Source organism: Neomonachus schauinslandi, chromosome 7 (genome assembly GCF_002201575.2).
Source record: "Neomonachus schauinslandi chromosome 7, ASM220157v2, whole genome shotgun sequence".
Taxonomy (NCBI): domain Eukaryota; kingdom Metazoa; phylum Chordata; class Mammalia; order Carnivora; family Phocidae; genus Neomonachus; species Neomonachus schauinslandi.
In genome coordinates, this window is record NC_058409.1 from 103,160,866 (window position 1) to 103,186,134 (window position 25,269).

General features: G+C 47.7%; 2 protein-coding genes across 7 annotated transcripts in view; one reads left to right on the top strand and one right to left on the bottom strand.

Annotated features, from left to right (window-relative positions):
- Positions 1–25,269, bottom strand: part of CYFIP2 (cytoplasmic FMR1 interacting protein 2) — a 108,125-nt gene that overhangs the window by 37,844 nt on the left and 45,012 nt on the right. For all 6 annotated transcript variants that reach the window (XM_044917132.1, XM_044917133.1, XM_044917136.1 and 3 more), the window contains 5 exons: positions 20,875–21,074; positions 19,198–19,285; positions 3,509–3,652; positions 1,965–2,055; positions 133–263 (listed from right to left, as the gene is read on the bottom strand). In XM_044917132.1, coding sequence (XP_044773067.1) covers positions 133–263; positions 1,965–2,055; positions 3,509–3,652; positions 19,198–19,285; positions 20,875–21,074 — 654 coding nt within the window. The remainder of the gene's footprint in view (positions 1–132; positions 264–1,964; positions 2,056–3,508; positions 3,653–19,197; positions 19,286–20,874; positions 21,075–25,269) is intronic.
- Positions 16,464–17,180, top strand: FNDC9 (fibronectin type III domain containing 9). The gene has a single exon (XM_021697503.1). The coding sequence runs from the start codon at positions 16,464–16,466 to the stop codon at positions 17,178–17,180; it is 717 nt and encodes a 238-aa protein (XP_021553178.1).

Sequence of the window (25,269 nt, forward strand, 5' to 3'; positions counted from 1 at the left end):
CGGAGATGTAAGTGCCCTGCACGGGAAGAGCATGAGTCGATGCTGCAGGGCTTCCCGGGCAGGGTGCGGTAGCGGGGCCTCAAGTATCTGGCTGCGGTCAAGGTCCCCGGTGCCTTTGGGCTCAGGACTCACCAGAGCTTGCTCTATGAGCAGGCAGAAGAGGATGGCATTGCCCACCTCCCTCAGGCTCTGGAACACGTCTGTCTTGAGCTCTGCGTACTCGATAATGTCCTTCAGCTGGTGGTGGAAGAACTCCAGGATCCCTGGGGGATGAAGGCGGACGGTTAGCGGGAAACTGCCCCTGCTCAGCTGACCAGCAGTCCCAGACCTGAGTGGGAGAGCAAAAAGCCAAACCCATGTCTCTCTATATCTGGGCCGAGGGTGAGATTTCTTTCAGGGCTCAGTACTAAAGAAAGCTCAGGAGGCTGGCTCAAATCTTTTTGGGGGCAAAACAAACGCACACAAATACAGCATCCCTGGATCTCTCCCAGCCCCTCCACAAACTGATAATGATCCTGATGATGGAGGAATTAACATTTATTTATAAATGTTAGGTATTGTGCTAAGCACTTTTCTACAACCATTCATTTAATACTCATAAGAATACCATGAACTGGGTACTTTTACTCTTATTTTCAGATGAGGCTCAGAGAGGGTAGGTGGCATGCCCAGAGTCACATAGCTAGTAAGTGGGGCAGCTGGGATTGAAAACCAGAGCTTTCGAGTGCAAGCCCTTTTCTCTTCTGAATCACACCCCCTCAGCACCTCACAGCTTCGTTTTTAGAAAAAAAACACCCGGCGCCAAACTCACAGCCTCCATCTTTCCCCATTCAGTCCCTGTGCCATTCATTCTTAGGGAAAGAAAGAGTGATTTCTCTGCCCCGAGGCAGAGTGACAAAAACTCCCGTTTCCTGACTCACCTTGGAAATGTCACCTGTACCATCACCTGCAAAACCTGCCTCCCACCAGTGGGCAAATGGAGGCAGGGATCCTAGAGGTGCTCAGTTAGGAAAGACCTTAACAAGCAGACTGTGAAATGCTCCCACACCTGCTGTCCTCTCTAGCCCCGCTGCAGTCCTGTGAGGCAGGTCCAGCACGCATCCTTTACCTTCACCGGGGAAGATGGTACTACTGCCCGGAGGGATTAGAAATGGGTCAAGGCACCTCACTGATATGAGGAATTCTTAATCGCAGGAAACAAACTGAGGGTTGCTGGGGTGGTGGGGGGTGGGAGGGATGGGGTGACTGGGTGATAGACACTGGGGAGGGTATGTGCTCTGGTAAGCGCTGTGAATTGTGCAAGACTGTTGACTCTCAGATCTGTACCTCTGAAACAAATAATGCAATATGTGTTAAGAAAAAAAAAAAAGAAGGTAGCAGGAGAGGAAGAATGAAGGGGGGGAAATCCGAGGGGGAGACGAACCATGAGAGACGATGGACTCTGAGAAACAAACTGAGGGTTCTAGAGGCGAGGGGGGTGGGAGGATGGGTTAGCCTGGTGGTGGGTATTGAGGAGGGCACGTTCTGCATGGAGCACTGGGTGTTATGCACAAACAATGAATCATGGAACACTACATCTAAAACTAATGATGTAATGTATGGGGATTAACATAAGAATAAAAAAATTAAAAAAAAAAAGGGCTAAAAAAACCCCAACTTACTGTAAAGGACAAATGCTTAAAGAGCCCAACATACTATGGCTGGCTAGGTACCAAAGGATGAACCTGAAGCTGAGGGTCAATAAATTGGTAACTGCATGTCTTGTAAAAAAAAAAAAAAAAAGAAATGGGTCAAGGCTATCTAGCTAGTGGCGGAGGCAGGACGCAAACCCAGTGCTGGGCCAGCTTGTTGGCATGTTAGAGAATCGAACATTCCCAGGAGATGGCCAAGGCCCCTCCCACCGTGGGATGGGCCTGCATCATTTTCCTATCACTGCCCTCTGCCCCGGGAGCCCCATCACCCACCTGGGGAGCCATACTCGTGCCGGGGCAAGCGGCATATCTTGGGCATCACCTCGATCAGTGTTTTCACGTACTGGAGAATGGTTCCTTGGAGCTGACAAAAGAGGGCAACATGTGTGAATAATCACCGCTGCTGTGGATGTGCATCTCTGGACTGAACGCTGGGCTACTGGGGTGTACGGGGTTCTGCTGCGGCCTGTGGGCAAGTGCTATGGACGGAATATTTGTGTCCCCCCAAACTCATATATTGAAACCCCATCCCCCAATGTGGCGGTGTGTGGAGACGGGGCCTTCGGGAGGTAATTAAGTCCCGAGAGTGGAACCTCATGATGGGATTCGTGCCCCTGTAAGGAGAGATGAGAGAGAGGTGAGGACACAGTGAGAAGGCAGGCATCTGTACAGTCAGAGGAGGGTCCTCACTAGAACCCACCCCCCCCCATGCTGGTACCTTGATCTTGGATGGCCAGCCTCCAGCACTGGGAAAAATCAACCTTTGTTGTTGAAGCCATGTAGTCTGTGGTATTCTGTTATAGCAGCCTGAGCTGCCTAAGACAGGAAGGCACGGCTCCTTGGGAGGGGGGGAGGAGGTTCCCTCCGAAAGGTGGGACACAGCCCCATTCTCCTTTATACAGAAAAATGGGCCTTCATGAGACAGAAAAGAGAGCTGTCTCGGTCCCCTAGGCATACAGACTTCCAGGAGGGCAATTTCTAGGCACGGGGTCTTTCCTGGGGTTGAGGCGCTTACAGAGGATCCAGACTAAGAGCTAAAATATCACGGGCCAGAGAGCTGTGGAGAATGAGGCACATTAGCTAATTTAAACACAGAAAATCCATAGGTCTGTCCAAGGCAGACACCTTTAATCCATTATATTTTTCTGTTTAACTCTGGATTTAGCTTCACAGTCTCTAACAACTCATGGCTCTACACGGCTGTTACCAGAGGACTGGAGTTAGCAGGTGAATGCTGTTTCCTACTTCTGACATGGTTCTTCACCACTTCATTTACTTCTCTTTTGTCATCTCCAAATTTCAGGAAAATCTTGTTTAAATGTTTCAGCTTTGCTTCAGCAGTGTTATGGGGAAATAACTAACGGTTCTGATGGTCATACTTGGGGCGGATATAGAATTCTCTTGAGGCCAGTGCAGTATTGCAAGTGTTTAGCAAGAAATCCCAAGGGAAAGAGGCATGGTGATTGATTAGAGATGTCTGCCGTGAGCATGGGGGGGTGGTGCGTGGGAATGGCGACATGCATGTCATGGATTTGTCATGCTCAAATTAAAAAACACTGCATGGGAGGAGAGGATGAGCAGTAATCAGTAGGCCCTAAAGGTCCAAATCAGGATTGCTGAGTTCAGTTATCAAGTACAATGAGTGAGCTCTGCGTCAGAAAATGAGAGGCAAAGCCACAAGGTCAGAAGGTACACAGAAATGTCACAGAGCGCTAGGTAAGAGTAACCCAGGGATAAGGGCACAGGACTCCTGGGGTGATTCCTACGGACAGAGCTGAAGGCATGCCCCAGGCCTTATTGAGAAGGTCCTTCCTTACCAAGCTCTTGACGATCTTCAGCAGTTCCTCCATCACCACTGCGATGCCCTGGTAACCCAGGAGTCTGCAGATGGTCTTGAAGTGGGGCGGCCCCACGAAGTTCCTGTAGGAGCTGTAGATGTGGCTATAGGCAATGTTGAGAGGCTGGAAGACAGAGGTTGTGGCAAAGTAAGAGGCTGGGAAGTAAACGAATGCCGGCAGGAGTCCCGGGGGAAGATTTTTTGCTGCTAAAAGGGACGAGAACCTGACATCCTCCGCGATCTCTCACTGGGGACCCCTACGAATATGTCTGCAAGAAGATGGTCATGGAGAGAGGTGTGGTCAGTGACCGCAGGGTGGCGCAAAGGACACTCCATGAATAGTGGTCCCCGGCAGAAGAGGAGGACAGGCTTCCAGGCAAGTATCTTTTTTACAGGCACTCCTGCCACCGACGAGCTAGGACTCGGACAAATTGAGGCATGGGGTGGTGGTAAAACAGATGATTTTGTTTTTCTAGAGACATCTTTGGTACTAGAAACTGGCTGGAAGAACCGTGTGAAAACTCAGTAGCTGACTCAACATTGTCTCCTTCTACTTTTCCTTGTCTCCATTTATAACGGGTGGGACTCAGGAGACCTGTGCTGAGTGCCTGCAAATCACCAAAGCTCTTTTGAGCCTCAGTTTCTTCATCCCCCATGAAATGAAGGTGTTGGATTAAATCAGGGGTTTCATAACTTTTCAAAGAGCAGTCCAAATGAAAGGTGCTGTGGAAGCTGGTGTGGGAAAGAGACAAAAGCAGAGTTGCTCTGTTTGGCTGCTGGTTGGGAGCCCAGGGCTCTGGCCACTGACCGGCCACCTCCATTGTCCTCTAGACTCCATGACACACCTTCACCGAATTCATGGAATTTAAGATCTTTCTGTCTGGGAATATGTGACTAAAATATAGGGCCCCAAGTTGGTCTCACTTGGTGGGTGAGTTTCAGTTGACTTTATTTTTGAAATGCTGCTACTTACAGAACACCTCATGGCAGGCTTTGTGAAGCCCTCCATGTGTGTTCTTATTCAATCTTCACAACACACACATGCATACAGACAATTCTTAGCCCCATTTCACAGATGAGGGGACTGAGGTTCAAGGTGGTAAGGAGCTTGCTCAAGGTCACACAGTCCTTAGATAATTGAGCCCCGACCTGAATCCAGAGAGGTCTGATTCCAAAGCCCACGTTCTTCACCTCAGTATATAATGGTGGGCTTTGGAGGCTGAATTCTATTGGAAAACATACCTTGTTTTTTAGATAAGGCGTCACTTCGAAGCTTAGTTCTGAGTGTAGTTTCCTACCTGGAACTGTAAAAATCTTCTACATGGAGCATGCAAATATATAAAAACCACATCTGATACTTCATTAGTGGGAAATTTTCTATTAGTTGGCTAATTAGAAATTCTACATAAATTAAATAGGAACTGTAATGATCCTTTTGGAGGACATAAGATTCTCAACTCCCTTTGGAGCCACTGAAGGAAGATTTAATTATGTTCGGTCTAGGCTTTGCAGTAAGTATGTTCTACTATATATGAATTCTAAACTTTACAACTCAAGTATCACATTCATAGTACTCTCTAATAACAAGGATACATAAAGAATACAATTAGAGTACCCACTAATAATAAGAACTCGTGAGGAATCGGAACACCCCTGCATCCAGCAGGTTGAATAATATCTTGTTTGGTAAGGTAATGCCTACATATGGCAAGGCTTGGAACGTGAGAAGGAGCAGCACTCTGCACTCAACACTGATGTGCCGTCACAGTAAATTCTACTGGAACCTGGGGGAGGGATATCTTCTACGTAGTTACTAGAGATTTCTAAATGTTATGAGGCAGGGAAGGCTCATGTAGGGAGGGAAATGTAACTGATTGAAACGTATGATGTTCACTGAAGTCAATGTTTGACAAAGCCTGGAAGTACATGAATGAGTCGTTGAGTTTGATTCAGCCAATCATGGAACCAGGCTGGGCACCTTCTGTGTATGAAAGTAAACCATTTCAGTATCTCTGTAATAGGCCACCTATCGAACAGGGCTGGGACAGGGTGAGGTGAGATGCTCTTTCTCCTAAGTGAGTGCATCTTAACTCTGGCCCTATAATCAAAGCCCTACTCTAGTATTCTCCTGTTTCCAGCATTAGGGATGAGGAGTATATAGCAAACACCATGGCTGACTTCTGGTTGGAGAAGGAGACTGATGAGAAAGGGGCAGGAGAGAATTGTCTAGGTTATGGAAATGTCCCACCTGCTGCTTGGGTTGTTGACTACACAGATAGATGTATACCTTTGTCAAAACTCATGAAACTATATGTACACTTATGATCTGTGTATGTTATGGACTGAATGGCTGTCTCCCCTCAAAATTCATATGTTGAAATCCTAACCCCTGCTGTGATGGGATTAAGAGTGGGACCTTTGGGAGGTTATTAAAGTCATGAGGGTGGAGTCCTTGTGAATGGGATTAGTGCCCTTGTAAGAAGACAAACAAGGGCTTGTTCTCTCTCTTTCTGCTCTCCATCATGTGGGATACAGTGAGGAGAAGGCTATCTGCAAACCATCAGGTGGGTCTGGGCCAGACACCTGATCTGCTAACGCCATGGTCTCAGACTTCCCAGCCTTTAGGCAATAAATAAATGTTGTTTAAGCTACCCAGTCTATGATATTCTTGTTACAGCAGCCTGAACCGATTAAGACTGTGCAACTTCCTGTATAAGATTATAACTCAATATAGAAGTAAATTTAAAAAACCCACTGGGCCATACCATGGCCAATTTACTTCCCAACATTTGTTTTCAAAGATTAAAAAACAAAACCATGATTTGATTTTTCTCCTGAAAAGGGCTGCCGCTCAAGCCTGCACAGGAACAAGGGAATGACGACCTGGCTGTGCTAGGGACATGTGACAGAGCTTACTGACTTCTAGAACCACCTTATCATCCCCCCACACCAGGCACTCTAGACCTCTTCTCAGAACCCAGTAAAGCTCTGAGCATTTCTCCTTCACCCCTTCTCAGATATCTTATGAAAGGAATTTCTGAGCAGCAGGGCACTTTCAAATGGGTATCCCTGAAGAGCACAAAAGCAATCAACTACTTTTTTTTTTTTTTTCCGTCTGATTCTCTGACTTTTTTGTCTTGCTTTGTCTGATTCTAGAGGATAGACTCTGGGGTGGGTGTATCTGAGTTTGAATCCTAGGTCCACAAATTTACTAGCTAGATGATTCTGAGCAAATTACTTAAACTCTCTAAGCCGTGGTTTTCCCTAAGTAAAGATAATAATTTGAACTCCAATGGGGTTGTTGGAAGTTTATTTATTTTTATTTATTATTACCTTTTACGTAGGCTCCATGTCCAACATGGAGCACAATGTGGGGCCTGAATTCAGGACCCTGAGATCAAGACCTGAGCAGAGCTCAAGCGTTGGGTGCATTGGGCGCCTGGGTGGCTCAGATGGTTAAGCGTTTGCCTTTGGCTCAGGTCATGATCCCAGGGTCCTGGGATTGAGTCCCATATCGGGCTCCTGGCTCAGCGGGGAGCCTGCTTCTCCCTCTCCCTCTGCCTCTCTCTCTGCTCATGCTCTCTCTCTCTCTGTATCTCTGTCTCTCAAATGAATAAGTAAAATCTTAAAAAAAAAGAGTTGGGTGCATAACCAGCCGAGCCACCCAGGTGCCCCTGGGTGTTGGAAGTTTAGATGAGATAACACATATATAAAGCCCTATGTGTGGTGCCTGGCACATTGGATGCACTCACTGCAATTAATATTCCTTCATTTGATAATTTGGTAAGTGAAGACGAAGAAAATACAGATTCTTGGTCAAATATCCCCCAGCAGCGTTGGCTACAGTCACAATTCTCTGAATGTGGCGAGGGGAGTGCACGTGTGGGTACGGTACAATTTTACACAACACATGGCATGTCCCACGTGGGGATGGGACAGAGATCATAATAGCTGGGACTAGCTGATGGAACACATCAAAAATGCAGATTGTGCTCCATATTGACAACACTCTAAAAAATGGGAGCTGTCCAACAGACTGTGTTGGGCAGAGGCCCTCGCGGCTGCCAGTGTCCCAGTGGAGGCTGAGAAACAGTGTTGCTAGAAGGGAGGCCGGCCTGCGCTCAAGGTTGGATAGATGTGCTTACTCCCCTTCAGAGCTCCCGGCTGCAGTGCTGGCTTCCCGGGAGCCCCTCCTTAGCAGTCTTAACCTTCACTCCCACCCAAGGAGCTTCCAGGGCCAAGCCTCCCTTAACACGTGTGGCGAGTGCAAATAAAAATATATTCCGGTAGATGGAAACTGTTCGGCAGCCTCCCCTGTTCTGGGCCGAGAAGAATAATTCTGGGATTGTTTTACCACACACACAGGGGTGTAAAGAATTCCTCTTACACACCCGCTCAGGGTACAGAAGAGGCCTCTTGTTGAGGTGCTGACATCAGGCTTGGATTTTGGTCAAGACCAGAAATTTAGGCCTCCGGCGATGGCCCACACTCAGGAAGGATCAGCATGAAATGAGCAGAATTCAAGTCCTCCTAAGTGAATAAGCTCCCCTGACTCCCCTCACCCCCCAAAATACACCAGAGCCATGCAAGAGGAAGCACACAGGCATGCTGCAAAGTGCATGCACACACACACCCCCGCAGGGCACCCATCTGACCTGCTGGCTCAATAGGAGGCTGGGCCCTATTGAGAAAATGTGGGAATATGGGAGCCTGGCCATTTTCTGAGGTTTGGCAAGGAAAAACAGGAAGGCAACAGGACTTGAGACATTGGAAACTTGCTACACATCTCTTACACCGAACCGATCTTGCTGACTCACATAAAATCCAACCGGCCTGCCTTACAAACTAATCATGTACCCTATTTAGGATTTCTCACTTCAAATCAAGCTTGTGTCAATCCATAATGCGCAAAATAGCTAACTTTGTGAGATCTCAAGAAATAGTCCTGATTCAGAAACTAGAACCATATTTTTAATACATGACATAGATGTGCATTTTTATTATTTTTTTAAAAAGCAGGACAATATTTTAAGGAGAGAAGATAAGGTGAGTTTGATCTGGCAGATCCTGGGCTCTGTAATGTATTATTATATGGATTAAAAAAAAAAAAAACCTCTGGTAATGTATACATCACATAAAAGTGACCATTTTTATCATTTTTAAGTGTTGTATGTGGACTTTTAAGTCCTCAGGCCTCTATCTCTCACTGATAGTAAATGCAGCCAGCCCCTCCAAACAAGGAGGCCTGTTTATTTGGCAAACTGAATTCGCAGGCAATCTGCATCTCTGCTTTCTGGAATAAAAATCCCTGTTTTCAGAGATCCCAGGAGGAGGTAAAACTGTTTCTAATTTCCTATATTAGTTACAATTTCTCTAATGTTCCTTGAGTAATCTGAATCCCATCAGCCCAGAGACACAAACACGGCCCCCTAATTCAGGTTGAATTCAGGCTGTAGCTCAACTCTCTGAAATCCTTGCAGGGCAAGAAGACTGAGAAATGAATAAAACTGCAATGCAGGCCTTGGTGGGAGAGCCCACAGGCTAAGATGGGTTAAAGGACTGATAAACCCTGAGTTACAGGTTCAAGTGCATCAGTATGGCTTGCTAACGTTTCTGTCTGTCCCTTCTTGATATGCAGTGAGCCGTAGGCCGGGTCTCCAACATCTGGGGTCCTTCCTGGGCTTCTCAGCTCAGAGGTTGAAGAAGCCAAGGGAATTGTTCTAAAAGACCTCAAGAGTTGATGCTCCTCCTTTTCTTGTCTCATGAATAAAGACAAGAGGAGAAGGCAAGAGGGAGAACGGGAACCGAACTTCCATTCAGCGGTATCATACCAGTACTATAATACCTAGAGATGCTAAAAGTTTTGGAAGAAACCCATGTCATCACTTTTTAAATAACCTGTACCCATACGATGATACACAAGTATATAATGCTGCTCAGCTTATGAATAATTCCTTCATCACTACCCAGGTGTATTCGTTTTCTGTGGCAACTATAACAAATGACCACAAATCTAGTAAAACAGCAGAAATATATTCTCTCATAGTTCTGGAAGCCAGAAGCCGAAATCAGTATGACTGGGCTAAGATCAAGGTGTCAACAGGGCCATACCTCCTCCAGAGGCTGGAGGGGAGAACCCATTCCTTGTCTCTTCCAGCTCCTGATGGCTGGGTTGTGGCCCACCTCCCTCCAGTCTCCTGAGATGTGTGTAACCTCCCTCTGCCTCCCTCTTACAAGGACACTTGTGATAGCATTTGGGCCCATCCTGATAACCTAGGATAATCTTCCCATCTCATGGTTCTTCACTTCCATCTACAAAGCCCCTTTTTCAGATAAAGTAATGTTTCCAGGTTATAGGATTAGGACCTGATACCTTTAGGGGGCATTACGAGCCTCCTACACCATGTAAGGCAAGGTACAGCAGCCCCACTTAGCAGAGGAGGAGTCTAAGCGAAGAGAAACACAAAATGCTATTTCACCATGCGTACCAATTGCCAAAATAACAAAAGTCTTCCGGACTGGTGGATCAATAATGCTGTGTAGTTGGGGGGTGGTGCCATGCAGACAGGAGAAAGGGGGGGGGGCACAGCAGAGCCAGTGGCGCTGATGGTGGTCTTGTCGGTGGGGCTGATGCAGATATCCCTGGGCAGGCCACGGTGGGAAGTGCTGGTAGCAAGGCATGGACCCAGCTGAGAGGTACTCAGCTGGATGCAGCAAAGCACTGGGCCCTAGGTCTTACAGACTATGACTTAATGGAGAAAGCACTGCAAGAGTGTGATGAATTTCCCTGAGGTCAAATCATGGCTCAGATGGGGGCATCATTTAGCTCGTGATGACCACACCAAACACAAGGTCACACCAAAATTTCTCAAGACTGAAAAATTATTGGGAAATTATGGGTATCACTTAAGGGCTGATTTGTGTGACAATCTATGTCACCTGGAAGGCAGTTTTATGATAGACCCCATATAATTCACTTTAAAGAATGATATGTTTAAAACTTAGGCTCATATACTAGTTTCAATTACTGGACCAGTTGTGAAACATTTTTTGACACTGAGTGTCGCCTCTAACCCTCAGTGACAGAGCTCTTGGTCAGGGGTATGTGGACTCTAGGCTCTAGGGCAGGGAGAGGAAATAGTCGCTGAATGCGTTTCTCCAGATGTATTCGATGGTTTCCCTGCTTCTGCTGGCTGCATTCCGGTGGCTGGATGTTCTCTCTGAGGTCTTTTAGTTCCTTGTCTGTTCCCATCATTCTGGAATCCACTGAACTGTGAAGTCCTGTCTCTACTTCTCCGGAGAAGCTGAGCAAAGGGGAGTGTTCCTGTTGACTTGCCCTGTCAGGAGAATGGCGCAGGACAGGAGCAGCGAGCCAGGGAGGCTGGCCAGGAGCTTCAGCTCTAAGGACCATGGACCAGGAGGTGGCACGGCTCTGCCAAACCCCACTTCGGGATGATGGTCAAGGTAATGAGCCGCCGTGAGCCTCAGTTTCCCCCTTTGCACAACGGTGATAATAAGCCTGCCTCAAAGAGTTGTTGCCTGGGTCAAGTGACAATGCACAGGTTTTCAAGTGCTTATTTCTGAGTTGTAAGGTTTGACTGCTATCTTAGGGCTTGCTTTCTGTATTCTGTAATGTATACACAACAAGCACATACATTTTTTCAAATAACAAAGCTGTTCTACAAAAGAAAAAAAAAAAAGGAAGGGAGGAAGCATCATGTAGGGTGCAAACCTTGCCCATTACAACTCCTGGATGAAGCCACAGTCAACTCGGGAAATGGTTCTGGCGCCCTGACCTTGACTTCTGAAGAGTAACGGCTGTTCCTAGGCCCAGCACTTACAGAGAGAGGCTCATCTCATGCTCCAACACTATTAGACAGAGATTCTTGATATTAACCATGGGATAGAAAAGTGAGGGGATCTGCCAAGGCTACACAGGCAGGATTTGAACCCAGCCTTGGGGTTTTAGGGCCTGCACGCTGAAGGACTACTTTCTCCTGGGTGCCGGTCAGCTTTGGGGCCTAGGAACGCCCCAGGAATGCCCTCACATCATCCCTTTGCTGCCACCTTCAGGAAGGGCTGATCTCTGGCAGTAATCTACTAGCGGTGCAAGCCAATCAGGGCCTTCCCAGGCTGCCAGCTGAAGAGGCTCCAGCTTGGATACCCTGCAGTTGGGTCCTCCCCGAAGGGGGAGAGAGAGTGAGGCTGGCTGGGATGCGATCTCCTGCGGCAGGTGCCCCGGGAAGATTTATCTCACACACCTGAGGGCTGCCCTGGCTCCCCTGGGTGCTGCTGGTGGACGGTGATGGCCCAAAGGGGCAGGACGCACCCAGCACTGCGAGTCGGAGACCTGGTTTCCACCCCTGGCTTTGCCACCAATCAGTCGTATGGCCTGAGGAATGCCATCCCCTCTCTTGGGATCTGGGAAATAGGAAGGCTTCCAGGCCTCACTCTCATTCTCTCCGTGTCTCACCTTCTCAAGTAAAGAGCTTAGTGTTAAAAATGGCATCCAGGAGCATTAAAAATAAATCCCCATTTTCTGTGGCAAAGGCTTGAGTTCTATCTCGTCGCTCCACAGGCCTCCTGAGTCTGGTATTTTTATTTCCCTCAAAATAACCTTTTCAAAAGGCACCTGCAAACTACCACACTGGCCTTTCTGTGGAGAGGACACTTCTATGTTCGGCAGGGAGTTGCCGTTCGCACACATCACAGCAGAGTTTAGACAGGCCCCCAGGAAGACCTGATGCCACGGGAAAGCCACAGAGCAGGTGTCTAATCAAGGGACGTCCCGAGATGCCAAGTCTCACAGAGACCCTTGGCCAGGGGAGGGTCTGTGGCTCCCCAGGAAACTCTTCATAACTTTTTGGTTATCACTCATGTGAATCACAAGGAGACTTTCATGGGTTCACTTGGATGCTTTGGCCAAGAACCAAGAAGAGGAAAAAAACTGGCTTTCAAAAGCACATAATTTGTGTAAAATAATTCAGGTCTAAATCTGTCTGGGCTGGAGCTGCTATCACCAATTTCCACAGACTTGGTGGCTGAAGGTGACAGAACTTTACTCTCTTTATATTTCAGACTTGCTCTGTGATGGCCCCAGCAGTGATGGCAACAAATTCTTTCAAGGTTGAGGGGACCAGGAAGCGGCAGAATCTCGGAGGCAGATACACGTTTGTGGGAATGGAAGCAGAGTCAGAACTCCTCAAAGAAAAGGAACTTTGGGGACCATCCAATCCAGGAACAGTAAGCAGTTTCCACTTCCGGTGTCAACCCCAAGTGATGGATTGGTAAGCAGTTTCTTGGGATGCTTGTGTTTCTGAGCCCAAGTGGAAGGAGTGCTGTATTAGTTTTCCCTGAGCCACTGTAACAAATTACCATAAACACGGTGCATTTCCACCGTAATAGCTCACAGTTCTGGAGGCCGAAGCCTCAGCTCAAGGTGCTGGGAGGGCCACGTTCCCTCTGAAGCCTCCAGGGTAGACTCCTTCTTTGCATCTTCCAGCTCCAGGTGGTACCTGGCGCTCCTTGGTTATGGCAGCATCATTCCAACCTCTGCCTCTGTCTTTACATGGCCCTCTGCGTATAAACCTCCCTCTCCTTTCTCTTATAAGACACCAGTCGGGCGCCTGGGTGGCTCAGTTGGTTAAGAGACTGCCTTCGGCTCAGGTCACGATCCTCGAGTCCTGGGGTCGAGACCCGCATTGGGTTGCGTGCTTGGCAGGGAGTCTGCTTCTCCCTCTGACCCTCCCCTCTCATGCTCTCTTTCTCTCTCATTCTCTCTCTCTCAAATAAATAAATAAAATCTTAAAAAAAATAATAAAATAAAATAAAAAATAGGGCGCCTGGGTGGCTCAGTTGGTTAAGCGACTGCCTTCGGCTCAGGTCACGATCCTCGAGTCCTGGGGTCGAGACCTGCATTGGGTTGCGTGCTCGGCGGGGAGTCTGCTTCTCCCTCTGACCCTCCCCTCTCTCATTCTCTCTCTCTCAAATAAATAAATAAAATCTTAACAAAATAAAAAAAGACACCACTCATTGGATTTAGGGCTCCCCTTAAATCTAGGCTGATATCATTTCAAGATCCTTACCTAATTCAATCTATAAAGATCCTATTTCCAAATTAGGTCACCCGCGGGGGTTCTGGGTAGACGGGAATTTTGGTGGATGCTCAGATCAACCCAGTGCCAGTGCTGTGATGGTTCAGCAAGCCTGACGTGGGTTCGGGACTGAGCAGGGACAGTAGTCCTGCTTTGCATCTGCCATCCCCATCTAGCCCAAGCCCAGAGCTTTATAGATGATGGAATTGAGGCCCAGAGAATAAAAGACTGCTGACCAGGGTCATGTAAATAGAGAATGATACAGGAGACAAGAATGAAGAAAGAAGGTGATACAGAGGTGGGGTAAGGGTGGGATGGCTCGGGATAAAATTATTATTTTAATTGTGGGATAACTGAGAAGGGCATCTTTGCATTTGACCGTTGTCCAAAGAGGGTCTAGATGGGGCAAAAAATGATCACCAGCCAATTAGAGAGAAAATCTGGCAGCCTTGGAAGAATTAATACCTTTGAGGATCAGTTTGCAGGAGACTGTTTGCCTTTTTTTGGCCAAAGGAATGAGAGCTCCGCTCAGTGGGCAAAATCCTTTCCATACTGGTCCCTGAAAGCATCGTGCGTACAGATGCCTGCCGGTTGCCATGGTGAATGATGCTGATCTGAAGAAATGAATAACGTGAGCGTTGGGGGCGACAGTGGGATTACTCAGACAGTGGCGAGAGAGGCGTCAAGGAGAGCCCAGAGCAGAGGAGGGGAGAAGGCTCCATTCCTTCAGCTTTGGTCCACTCTGTCTGCCCCTGCAGGCTGCGTTCTAACCAGATCCACCGCGAGCATCAGGTAAGGGACATAAATGGCTCTTCTTGGAAATGGAAATGGTTTTTCCTTTCACACTCTGCTTGGCGGAGGGCCAGGCAACGGCAATATGAATAGCTAAAAATAGGGGGAATTTAGAAACAGAAGCAGAGAAAGAAAAGCAAATAAGGGAGACTGATCTGGTCCCCAAAGCTGAAGATGCTGCCCCAGTGTCTTGCCAGAAAGCTCTTAAAAATGTCTGCTGTAGAGAACTCAGTCTGCAAAGACAGCCAGCAGCAGATGCGAAGCAAGCAGGGGAAAAGATGCAAGAGAAAAAAAAAACCCCAGGATTCCTGGTCATCCCTGATGGAAGGGCTTTACAAAGGCCATTGCCTCTGTATTATAAGAAATGAATTAAGCTCTTCTCATTGTGGTCAGAAGTGTGTTTATAGGGATGGGTCGGGTGGAGGGGATGGGGGACGTCATGAGAAGGGAGACTGATGAAGGGGGCGCAAACACTCTCCTTTGCAATGACCTTCCCCGGAGGGGTCTGAGCACACCTGTCTTGTCCCTTTCATTCCCCATGTTTCTGGGAAGAAATTTCCAACGAAACTGAAGGGAACTCTTCCCCTTCCTGAGCATTTCAGTTCACTGTCATCCTTAGAGAAGAAAAACAAGGATTGAAAAATCGCTCAGTGCTGTGCATCTTTCTGCAGCCCACCTCCTCTAGGGAAACGGCCATGAAAATAGAAGTTCGGAGGGAAGCAGGGAGGAGAGAGCGCAGCTTGTAATAGAAATCAGTTTGGCTTCACATCCAGTTCAGGTTAAAATCTGGCTGATGGGTTTTTACTGGGTCATTAAAATCTAAAACGCAGGCTTCTGCATTTCACGTGAGACAGGAAGGGCAGAGAACAGGGCTGGGTGAGACCTGTACATGAACAGACACACAGGCTGAGTGAATATGGCTGCCCCTCATTTTTAGATCAGGGGAAATTCAGTGGAGGGGAAACTCTCTCTCTCAAAGAGATAGCATTTAAGAGAAACTAAAAAGCTTGAAGATGGTGCTCTCTTACCAAAGCGGGAGGGGTGGTAATCTGAAGAGGGCTCATTTGATTTGTGGAAAAACAGCAACCGGGTCTTAGTGCCAGCACCTCATTTTGCAATAACGTGCTGTAACTAAACCCAGCAGCCTTGCATTTGGAAATGTAGCAGTTAAGTGGCTTTGAGTCTACCTGTTAGCTGAGTGACCTCAGATTGCTCATCTGTGAAATGGGGATCTAGCTCAGAGGGCCTGATGAAGACTAAGGGAAATTTGTTACGGTATGTGAGCATCTAGCATGACACATACTAGCTGTGGCATAGCAACCACTCACTAACGGTTGGTGATTACTATCATTATTAACACTCACAGTACCAGAGGTATTAATTAGCAGCATTTATGCTGGTATCAGGAGCTGATTGCCTTGACCTACACAACTAATTTCCTGGGTACCTTCGGCCTTGAACAAACAAACAAAGAAACAAAACATGAGCAGAGGCTTTGGGGAGAAATCAGCTGCCAAGGAGTGATGACGCAAATCTCCTCTCTCATGGGCAACAGAACTGGGAGGCTAAAAAAGCAGTGGGCAGAATGTTCTAGATGACTGAGCTCACAGCACTGCGAGCAGAAGGTCCAGAAGGGATACTGTAGGTGACATAACTGTCTGACTTGGAGGTCGCAGAGCCGTGGTGACTCATGTGGGCACATTAATCGGGTTGTCTGATTTCTTTTATGGCCTTTCTTCATTTTTTAAAGGCTTGGAAACAATGTTGTATCTAAGGGATCGGAGCCAGGGCAGGATGAGGCTGGGGGATGTCAGGGCTGCAGGACACAGGCTTTGACACCAGACAGCCCTGATGTGAACTTGTGTTCTGTTATTTCTTAGCTACTCCTTAGCTGAGTAACGTAACCTCTTTGCCCTCCATTTCTTTGTAAAACAGGGGCAATCTTAGTCCCCGTCGTGAATGTTCAATATACGGTGGTTATGAACATCATACATAAATGCTTCAATAGGGGATGTCATTTTCCACTTTGATTCTGGTTCTAGACTCAGGATGAACATCGAGGTTGGGAACGTCTCTCATACAGGAGCCATCATTTCCTGGTCGTCCTCAGAGCCCTGCCTGGAGGACTATTACCATATTATGTACAGGCCCAACTGGAACAGCATCTTCTCCGGCTATCTGCGTTACAGCTTCCACCACGAGGAGAAGGTGCCCCGAACAATCAGCTCCGTGGTGCTGGAACACCTGGCACCTTCCACTCTCTACTTCCTGTGCATCAGCTGCAAGAAGGCTGCCTTCCCCTACAGGCACTACTGCACCATGTTCCATACCCTGGATAAGAGTCCACTGGCGGCCGGGAGCTCCCTGGTGGACCCCCAAATCTCCCTGTGGGTGTTGATGGCCATTCTACTGGCCTGCTTCACAGCCGTCTTAGCTTTCATCTGCCTCCAGTTCTGGTGCATTCGTTGCCACGAGCCTCGATGGTCTTACCGAGCCGGCCACATGGAGGAAGCCAATGGGTTGGTGAGATGGCCAGAGGAGGCCCCCGCGCTTGGGCAGAGAGAGGAAGACCTGCAAGGGCTCCCCCTGGTGGAAATGCCACGCAAGAACTCCGGCGCTGAAGCAGAACCAGAAGCCCAAGGGGAAGCCAACGAGGATGATGCAGCTGACCAGGATGCCGCCAATCAGGATGTTCCTGACGTGGGTGCCTTGCTGAGGGGCGGTGGTGGTGATCATCCTGCCATGCTGCCTCATTTTAGGGAGTGAGAGGTAGGGAGGAGGCGGCCCGCGCGTTGTGTAGCTTAAAGCCCTCCATATAGTAGATCTTTTGTAAAAATGTGTCCCTAGACCACCCATTCGCCTCCCCTCAACTGTCAGTGCTCTTGTGGATCATCCGGGTTGGATGAATGCCCTATGACAAAGCTTCTCAAGCTAGAAAGCATATACCCTCATGGTATGCCAAAGGAGAAACATGGTGTCTCTCAGGAGTGTCCATTTAGGGGAGCCCAGTTAGGAATGAAAAACATTATTTTAATGTTAAAACAAACATGAATATATCATGGCATAGAAAGCAAAATTTGCATGACTTAATAAAACACAGTACTTCGAGGAAACTTTTGAGTTGAAGATGGGCTCTCCTGGTTATGCTTTTAGTCAGCTGAGGCAGACGTCCAGTCCCCTCTGCTGTTGAGGGGACTATTTTGGAAAGATTGAGAAGCCTTGCTCCACAGTGTTTTCCAGCTTTCGGACAATCACATACCACCTCGTACCCCATCTCCATTTTGTTTAAACCATAGACTATCTTTACTATTATTAACAATATTTTTCTTTAAATCGACTCATTTTTAAAACTTAAACTTATCTTAAAAGACAGACTTATATGACTCCATAAATGAAAAACCAGCACCCTCCTGCTATAAGTAGAAGAGACATAAGAATAAATATAATGAAAACAAAATAACATTAAGTTTGACTTAGATTCTATTGCCTACTGAAGACTCTGAGCTTAATTAAGGTCTGCTCTCTTAGCTTCGATAAAAAAAGAAAATGGAAAGGAGAAGGTATTAAAGACATATAAGCATCAACATAAATGTGTCTTTCTCCTTGTTATAATCACGAGGTTTGTAAGAGACTTGGAAAGGGAGGTGTTGTTCTTACTTTGTGAGTCAGAGTCGTTCAATGACATGTCTGAACTATCAGAAATGCTGGCTCAAAGTGTCCCTTGTGTTGAGAAAGCTGCCTTGACCAGACTGGCTGTCCTGGAGAGGACATCTACACTGCCCCAGCATCATCCCAAGACCTTCTAAGCCCACCTGTAGGCCCAAGTGGTGGGAGCTCATTGGTTCACCACACTTCCCAATCTAGGGCTCCCCAAACTAGAGGAGTACCTTTGCTTATATGTATTCAGTGGTTCTTCTGAGTCCATCTGTGCTTCCTTTTTGAAAATGGGGTCAAAGGTAGCCATTTCTATTCCATCACAAATAAAAATGCTGGCTTTGTTGTGGACACGTTTCGCTCTTACAGTGGCATTCTTCCCCTTCAAACCCACCGGGTAAGAGATAGATCTCCTACATCTATCATGGTGTTGGTGAGACTCTGTGAACACTGCCCCCTGTACCCATCATGGGTGTAGAAATTTGAGGAGGGGAGACATGATGTCCATTTTAATCTCTGATATATCCCCAGCATGCAGAATCTAGCCCCATGTCTGGCTTATTGTGGGCACTTCATAAATGTCTGTTTAATGAATGGCAAAGGACTGAAGGTCTAGAACAGGGCACCATTTGGAGGCCTGGTTAGTGTTAGGATGTGTATTGGGAACAAAGCGGCAAAGAGATGGGAAAAGACCCGTCTCTCGGTGCTAGCTCCAGCCCTCTGGGATTTCCTTCAAAACTCCACCTTCCCAATTGCTTCCTGCTGGCAAAACCCTTGCCTTTCTGGAACACAAAATCCCAGAATCACACGACCATACTGCAATGAATCAGCTGAGCAACAGGAGGAGAGAGGATGAAGATGAGAAGCCCCATGCACCTATGTCCCTGCTCACCTCAGTGAAATCCCCCCAAATAATTCCCACCCAAAAACCACCCCTGCCGGGTCTGCTTCACCCCCATCCTGGCTAGCTGTGCACAAATAAAGATAAATATACTCGCAGTTGTTTCTGCCTGGATCTCACTGCTGTCTCTCTATCTCTGCACCTTTTTACTTTTTTGATTTGGGGAACACTTTTCTAATTGCTTTTGCTCACTAGTCTTAGGAGCAGGACACAGGCAAGACTACTCACCTTGGATCCATAGAGGTAATAGGGCTGGACGTTGGCGGGCTTATCTCTTTGCGGTTCTTGGGTGAAAGGAATGGCAGTTCGAACAAAACTAGTAGAGGAAAAGAGAACGGGCGGGAGTTAACTGGGTCCTGAGAGCATTCTTCATTGGACACAACCTAGCCGGAGCCCTTTCTGACCAGGTGCAACCGCAGTGTTTCTAGGTGGTTGTCTATAAAGGTACTAAACTCTTACGACATACACCCATTCATTTGCCTACTGTCTCCTTTCCATAGGTGGAAAAACCGTAGTCCAGATTCCCAGGCTAGCCTCTGGGCTATGGCCGCTCACAAGGACAGTAGGCAAGAAAGACAACTGGCTGGACCTGCAAATGGCCTTCTCTGGGGCTCTGATCCTTCCCCCCGCCCCGCCCAGGTTGGCTTCTTAAGAGCAGGGTTCCACAAACTCTTTCTGTAAAGGCCCAGATAGCAAGTATTCTCAGCTTTGCAAGCCAGATGGTCTCTGTCACCATTACTCAACTGTGCTGGTAGCGTGAAGTGCCCATAAATAACTGTAGATGAATGAGCATGGCTGGGTTCCAGTAAAACTTTACGAATTTCAAATGATTTTTCACTTGTCATCAAACTATAATTTTTTGGATTTTTTCCCCCCAACCATTCAAAAATGTCAATCGCATTCTTTGCTCCTGGGTTGTACAGAGACGGCTGGCAACAAGATGTGGCTTGTGGGCGATGGCCTGCAGACCTCTGCTCAAGAGGATTTAAAGTCCCAGATCTTTACAGAATCAGAAGTCTGTCTTGCTAAATGTGTGGATTCAGGCTCATGTGTGGTTTCCTCCCAGGTCCTTCTATTCATTCAGCACATATTTATTTAATACTGGTCGTGAGCCAGGCCCTGAGGGTACCAAGAGGACCGGTAAACACATGCATGTTTGTGTAACCTAATGTACTTGTTTTGTGGGTGAATACATCTCCCATTCTCCACCAGGTTTTGAACTTCTGTGAGGATAAGGGATTAAGTCTTGTCCTCACCTCGGTGCCTGACGCAGGGCTATGTGCACCCTGCAGGAGACATACGTCACTTTGTCAGGCATCCGTGTGCCTATTTTGCACAAACGTATTCATGTATGTGGATACTGTCATAAAAGTACCATCTGCTCATAAAGCACCATGTGTGCTCCTAGGTTGGACTATGGAGTAGCGCACAGCCAGCTCCTGCTTCCTCCTGGGTCCTGCGCTATCTTTCATGGCACCGCCTCTTCCCATGGGCTCCACCCTCACCACGCACTCTCGGCTCCTTGGAGACTTTGCCTGGAATATTCTTCTCCTGTCTTTTCACCTTATTTACTCCTATTTATCCTTCACATCTCTGCTCAAGCATTACTTGTCAGAGGAGGAAGCCTCTCTTGAGGTTCCCATCACTTCCCAGGCCGGATCAGGTGGTGGTGTTTTCTCTCTCATGACTGGGGCTTTCCTCCATCTCCAGATTCACTCTTTCCATTTTTCACCGGCATCCTCCTTGCCTGAAGGCTCTCAGAGGCAGGCTTGTTCATGGTGGCATCCCCACCTCCAGCACAGAGCCTCCAACCAGGAGGGACTCCACGACACGCCTGTTACAGGAAGGAACCGCTTCCCCGGCCCCCAGCCCACCCCAGCCCCCTTTGCACAGGGACTCCCTTACCGGTTGGTGGACCCGTTGTAGCAATAGTTGGGGAGGAAGTCGAAGTTCAGCTCCCAGAAGACATGGAGGGTGATGCGGCCGTAGGGGGCGGACACGTTGTGATTGGCCTCCCGGAACATGGCATCGAAGCTGTCCAGGGTCATGTGCTTACACAGCAGCCGGTGTGTGAGCCGGTTGATCTCCAGCAGCCACTCCAGCTCCTGCCAGAGAGAGCCCACGGCTGCTGAGGATGTACACATACACCTCACACGCACCCCACACACCCCGCTTCTTCTTACGGATTCCTTTCATGCGGGGGGAGAGCCCCTCAGACAAGCTCCCGATTGCCGACACGGACACCAGGCCCCCGCGGTGGCATGTGACAACATGCCCTTCTTCAGAGGAGGAATTCCCAGACTGTGCGGAGGAAAGCTGCGTGCCTGCTCTGAGAAGGGGGCCACAGACCATGTATGATTGCCCTGTCTGGACCCCCTTGGGTGGAGAGCATGCCTGCTTGCTTTCCAGTCTCCATACTGGCGAGGAGAAAGCTTGCTTCTCAGTGTTGCAAGTAAACAAAAGGAAGGTGTGACTGGCTGTCACGAGAGCTGTATCTCCGCCGTGCAGAGAGCCATCCTAAGAGTTATCACTCGCTTAGGACTTACTACTAGGTCAGACCACATGAAACTACTGGTTTTTAGGTTAAATACCATTGAATATGAGTAGTTTCATGTGATTCAATTTAATATACGCCAAACTGTATCCTCAGCACTTAATGCGTCTTAACTCATTTAATGCTCAAAAAAAACCCTTACTTTATGCATTAGAGAAACTGAGGCTTGGAGAAGTTGAATCACTTGACTCCAAATCCAGAAAGTTGGGCTCCAAAGTCCATATTCTTAACCGCTGTATACTATAGGAATTTTAAAACTAGCTGGGGGCACAATGCCCCCTCCTTTGGATTCCTCCTGGGTCTGCCAGTCACCGGGTTGCTTACATGTTGGCAAAGGTGCAGCTAAAAGCCACGGACCGAGGACTCAACGTGAGCTGTGGGCCCTGACTGCTGGGAACCCTACCTTCAGGCAGAGAATGGGAGCAAAGTGGACAATATGCAGACACAACAGGTCACTGCATTTGTTGGCAAGTAAAAGGAGAGTGAAACCCTTTGGGCTGGCTTTAGTCCCTTGCCGTGCTGCTATGAAAAAGAATCAAAGCACAGTCTTCTTTCAAAGCCATGCTGCTATAAAAAAGAATCAAAGCACAGTCTTGTGCAGAGAGAGAAGCCATCCCTCTTTGTGATGCTCTAGGACACTCCCGTATTGTTGTGGTCAAGCCCTCTTTTGAGATGGGTATGATGGCCCCTGTTTCATAGAGGGGACAGATGAGGCTCAGAGGGTGAAGTAACTTGCCTAAAGTCACACAGGGAATATAGAACACGGTTTAGTGTGTGATCCCAGGTCTTCTGATGTCAAGTCACATGTGTTTGGGCCTCTGTGACAGAGCTCCTGGACTAAAGAAGCAATTTGCTAAGAGAGCCCCTTGAACAGTAATGATCAAAGTAAAGATGGTTTGACAATATAAAAACTCCACAAACACTGGCAAGGGCAGTTGACCAGAGGGTGGCCAGGAGGCGGGACAGCCAGAGGGCCAGCTTTAATGGCTGGGATAGGGAGCTCAGGTGTCTACAGTCGGTCATAGGGTGCAGCCCCACACCAGGCAATCAATTTTACTCTCATCAGCCACAAGGCATCCCTCACGCCGGTTGGGGCCTAGAGTGTGGCCAGGTGGAGGCCCCAGACCATGCTTCCAATCTTGGAGCTTTGTCTTTCTGAAACTCAGATGCTATGGCTCTAAATTGGGGGTGCAGAAGTGGATCGAAGCTTGCAAACTTCAATGGCTGCAGAGGCTAGCCAGCTCAGGGAAGAGACATGGGCAGGAGCGGGAGGGATTCCTGGGGCTGGGCTGTCTGTGGCAGAATGTCTGCCCAGAGACGGGGGAGCTGCTACTTAACTCCATAGAGTTGTTACCTCCTCAGAATGGGCTCAGTGATGACAAGAGTTCACAGTCTTTCAAAAGAAGGTCAAAATCTGGATTTTAATTCTGGAATGGTGACTGGAAGAGTAAGTTTCCAGTTATTGTGCACCATGAAGTAAATGAAGGGCAGAAATACCGAATCACCTCTCTGCTTCTGTCTCTTAGGGCCTACCCAGGTGGACTATTAACTTTGTGCCCATTCACTTCAGATGGGTAAAAAAAATGAATGAAATAAAATAAATGGAATAAATGCCAATGATTTTATTTCTAAGCTCCCTGAGGAGTCCCATGGTACACTGAAGAGCCATGTTACCAGGAAGATAACTGCAAGCGAAAAACCAGGGAATGTTCTGTGATTTTAACAGCCTCACAAATGTGTGTCGGTGTTTACAGGGAGACCGAAGGAGGGAGTTCTCAACGCTGCTGATATGGGACTGCTGGAAAACCAAGGTTTCTGACAGGTAATCCGAGCCCGGTTTTGGCCTCAGCCATGTTATTCCGGCCTTCAAATCCTAAGAGGGCACTTGCCTCTGGGATGCGGAGCTCCGTGCATCAAGCTTGGCGCAGGTTGAAAAGGCCTTTTGAGTGGTTCCGGTGCCTTCTGAGAGGGTCTCAGTTTTCTACAGTAGAGTTGGTTTACTGGGGGCAACGCAGAGAAGCAGAACTGGGGACATAAAACACCTAACGGGGCAACTTCTGTGAAGGAGTGGGAAGAGCTCTTGGATGGGGACCGGAAAAGCTGAGTGTCAGCCACACCGGACTGCTCACCAGCTCTGTGGCCCCAGGCAGGTGAGAAGACCAGGGGTCTCGAAGTCAGGGGCAGCGAGGCATGGAAGGTCCTACACGGGAATGAGGTGTACCAGTGAGGCTGGCGGCAAGCTGAAGAGAGCACAGCCAGGCTGACAGGATCATCTAGTCATTTCTAGACGATCGCTGCCATCTGGAATGGCTGGGGTGGTGTTGCCAAAGCTTCTGCAGTTTTATTCAAATTCTTCCAAATGTTAAATGTTGGCTCAAAATTTCAAATGTGTTCTGCAGCCTAAACAAAACACAGCCTGCAAGCTGCCAGCCCTCAAATCCAGCATCAGATCTCTCCGAGAATCTATTTGCTCAGCTGTGTAGGATGAGGACGGCTGACTTAAGAAATCTCTGCCACCCTCCCAGCTTGGCATCATCAGGCCGCCTTCCCATCTCAGAACGGAGTTTCCAAGGTGGAGGGAGGGGCTGAAGGGAGCAGATTCCTCGGGCTGTTTCTCAGAAGAGGCAGAAGCTTCTCAGCCAAGGCCAGTAGGAGCCTCCTGACCCCCACAGGAGAGAGCATTCCTGGGGGTCTCCTCTTCATGGGCTTCACAAGGAGTGCCTGCTCTCCTGGGGGTTGCTGCCCTCACCTGGTAAACACGGGCTTTCACTGCTTGTTTTGATTTTGTTCTCAACTAAAAGAACATTCAGTGCCTTTCAAGGGGTTGGAAGAGGTCATGGACACCCATACACACCCCAGACCAGTTTTTCCATGAGATATGCTCATTCATTACTGGACAGCTAGAAGTTACAGATAAACAACAAAGATGAAAAAAAATCCCATCACTGCTAACATTCTGGCATAAACAAAGAAAAATCTATTCCTTTCTTCCTTCCTTCCTTCCTTCCTTCCTTCCTCCCAAGAAAAATCTACTTCTTTAAATAGATCTCCCAGAACATGTGCTATATGACAGTCTCCTAAAGTAACTGACCCAGGACTTAGCTGGGTAGCTGGGGGCAAGTCCTCACAGGAAATGCTGCTGAAAATTCACCCTGAGAATGTCTCATTGTAGCCCAAAATTTTTATGCTCCTCTCATCTTTTTTTCATAAGCTATTATTTATTAAGTGCAAGTCATCCTTATAAAAACGTTATACTATGATTTCTAACATTCCTCTATCATGTAGATGGGGAAATGACCTTGTAGAAGTTAAATAACTGGCCAAAATTGCCGGCTAGTAAGTGGCAGGGCCAAGACTAGCACCCAAGGTCTTTCTGACTCTAGAGCCCTAGTCCCTAGTCACTTTTTTTTTTTAACCACTTTGTCCATTTAAAAAATACTTTTTTTTAAAATTTTGAAATAATTTTAGACTTACTTTTCTGTAAGTGAAAAAGCAGAGTTCCTGCATATCCTTGACCCAATTTCCCCAATGTTAACAGCTTACATAACCGTGGCATGATTATCAAAAGTAGGAAATTAACGTTGGTCCCGTTCTATTAACTAAATGACACACTTAATTCAGATTTCACCAGATTCTCCACGAGGGTCCTTTTTTCTGTTCTATGATTCAATTTGGAATCCCACATTGCCTTTAGTTGTCATTCTTCTTAGTCTTTTCTCAATCACTAACATTTTTCAGTCTTTGTC

Coding starts and splice junctions, on each gene's coding strand:
- FNDC9 (XM_021697503.1), top strand. CDS start 16,464: ATGAACATCGAGGTTGGGAACGTCTCTCATACAGGAGCCATCATTTCC.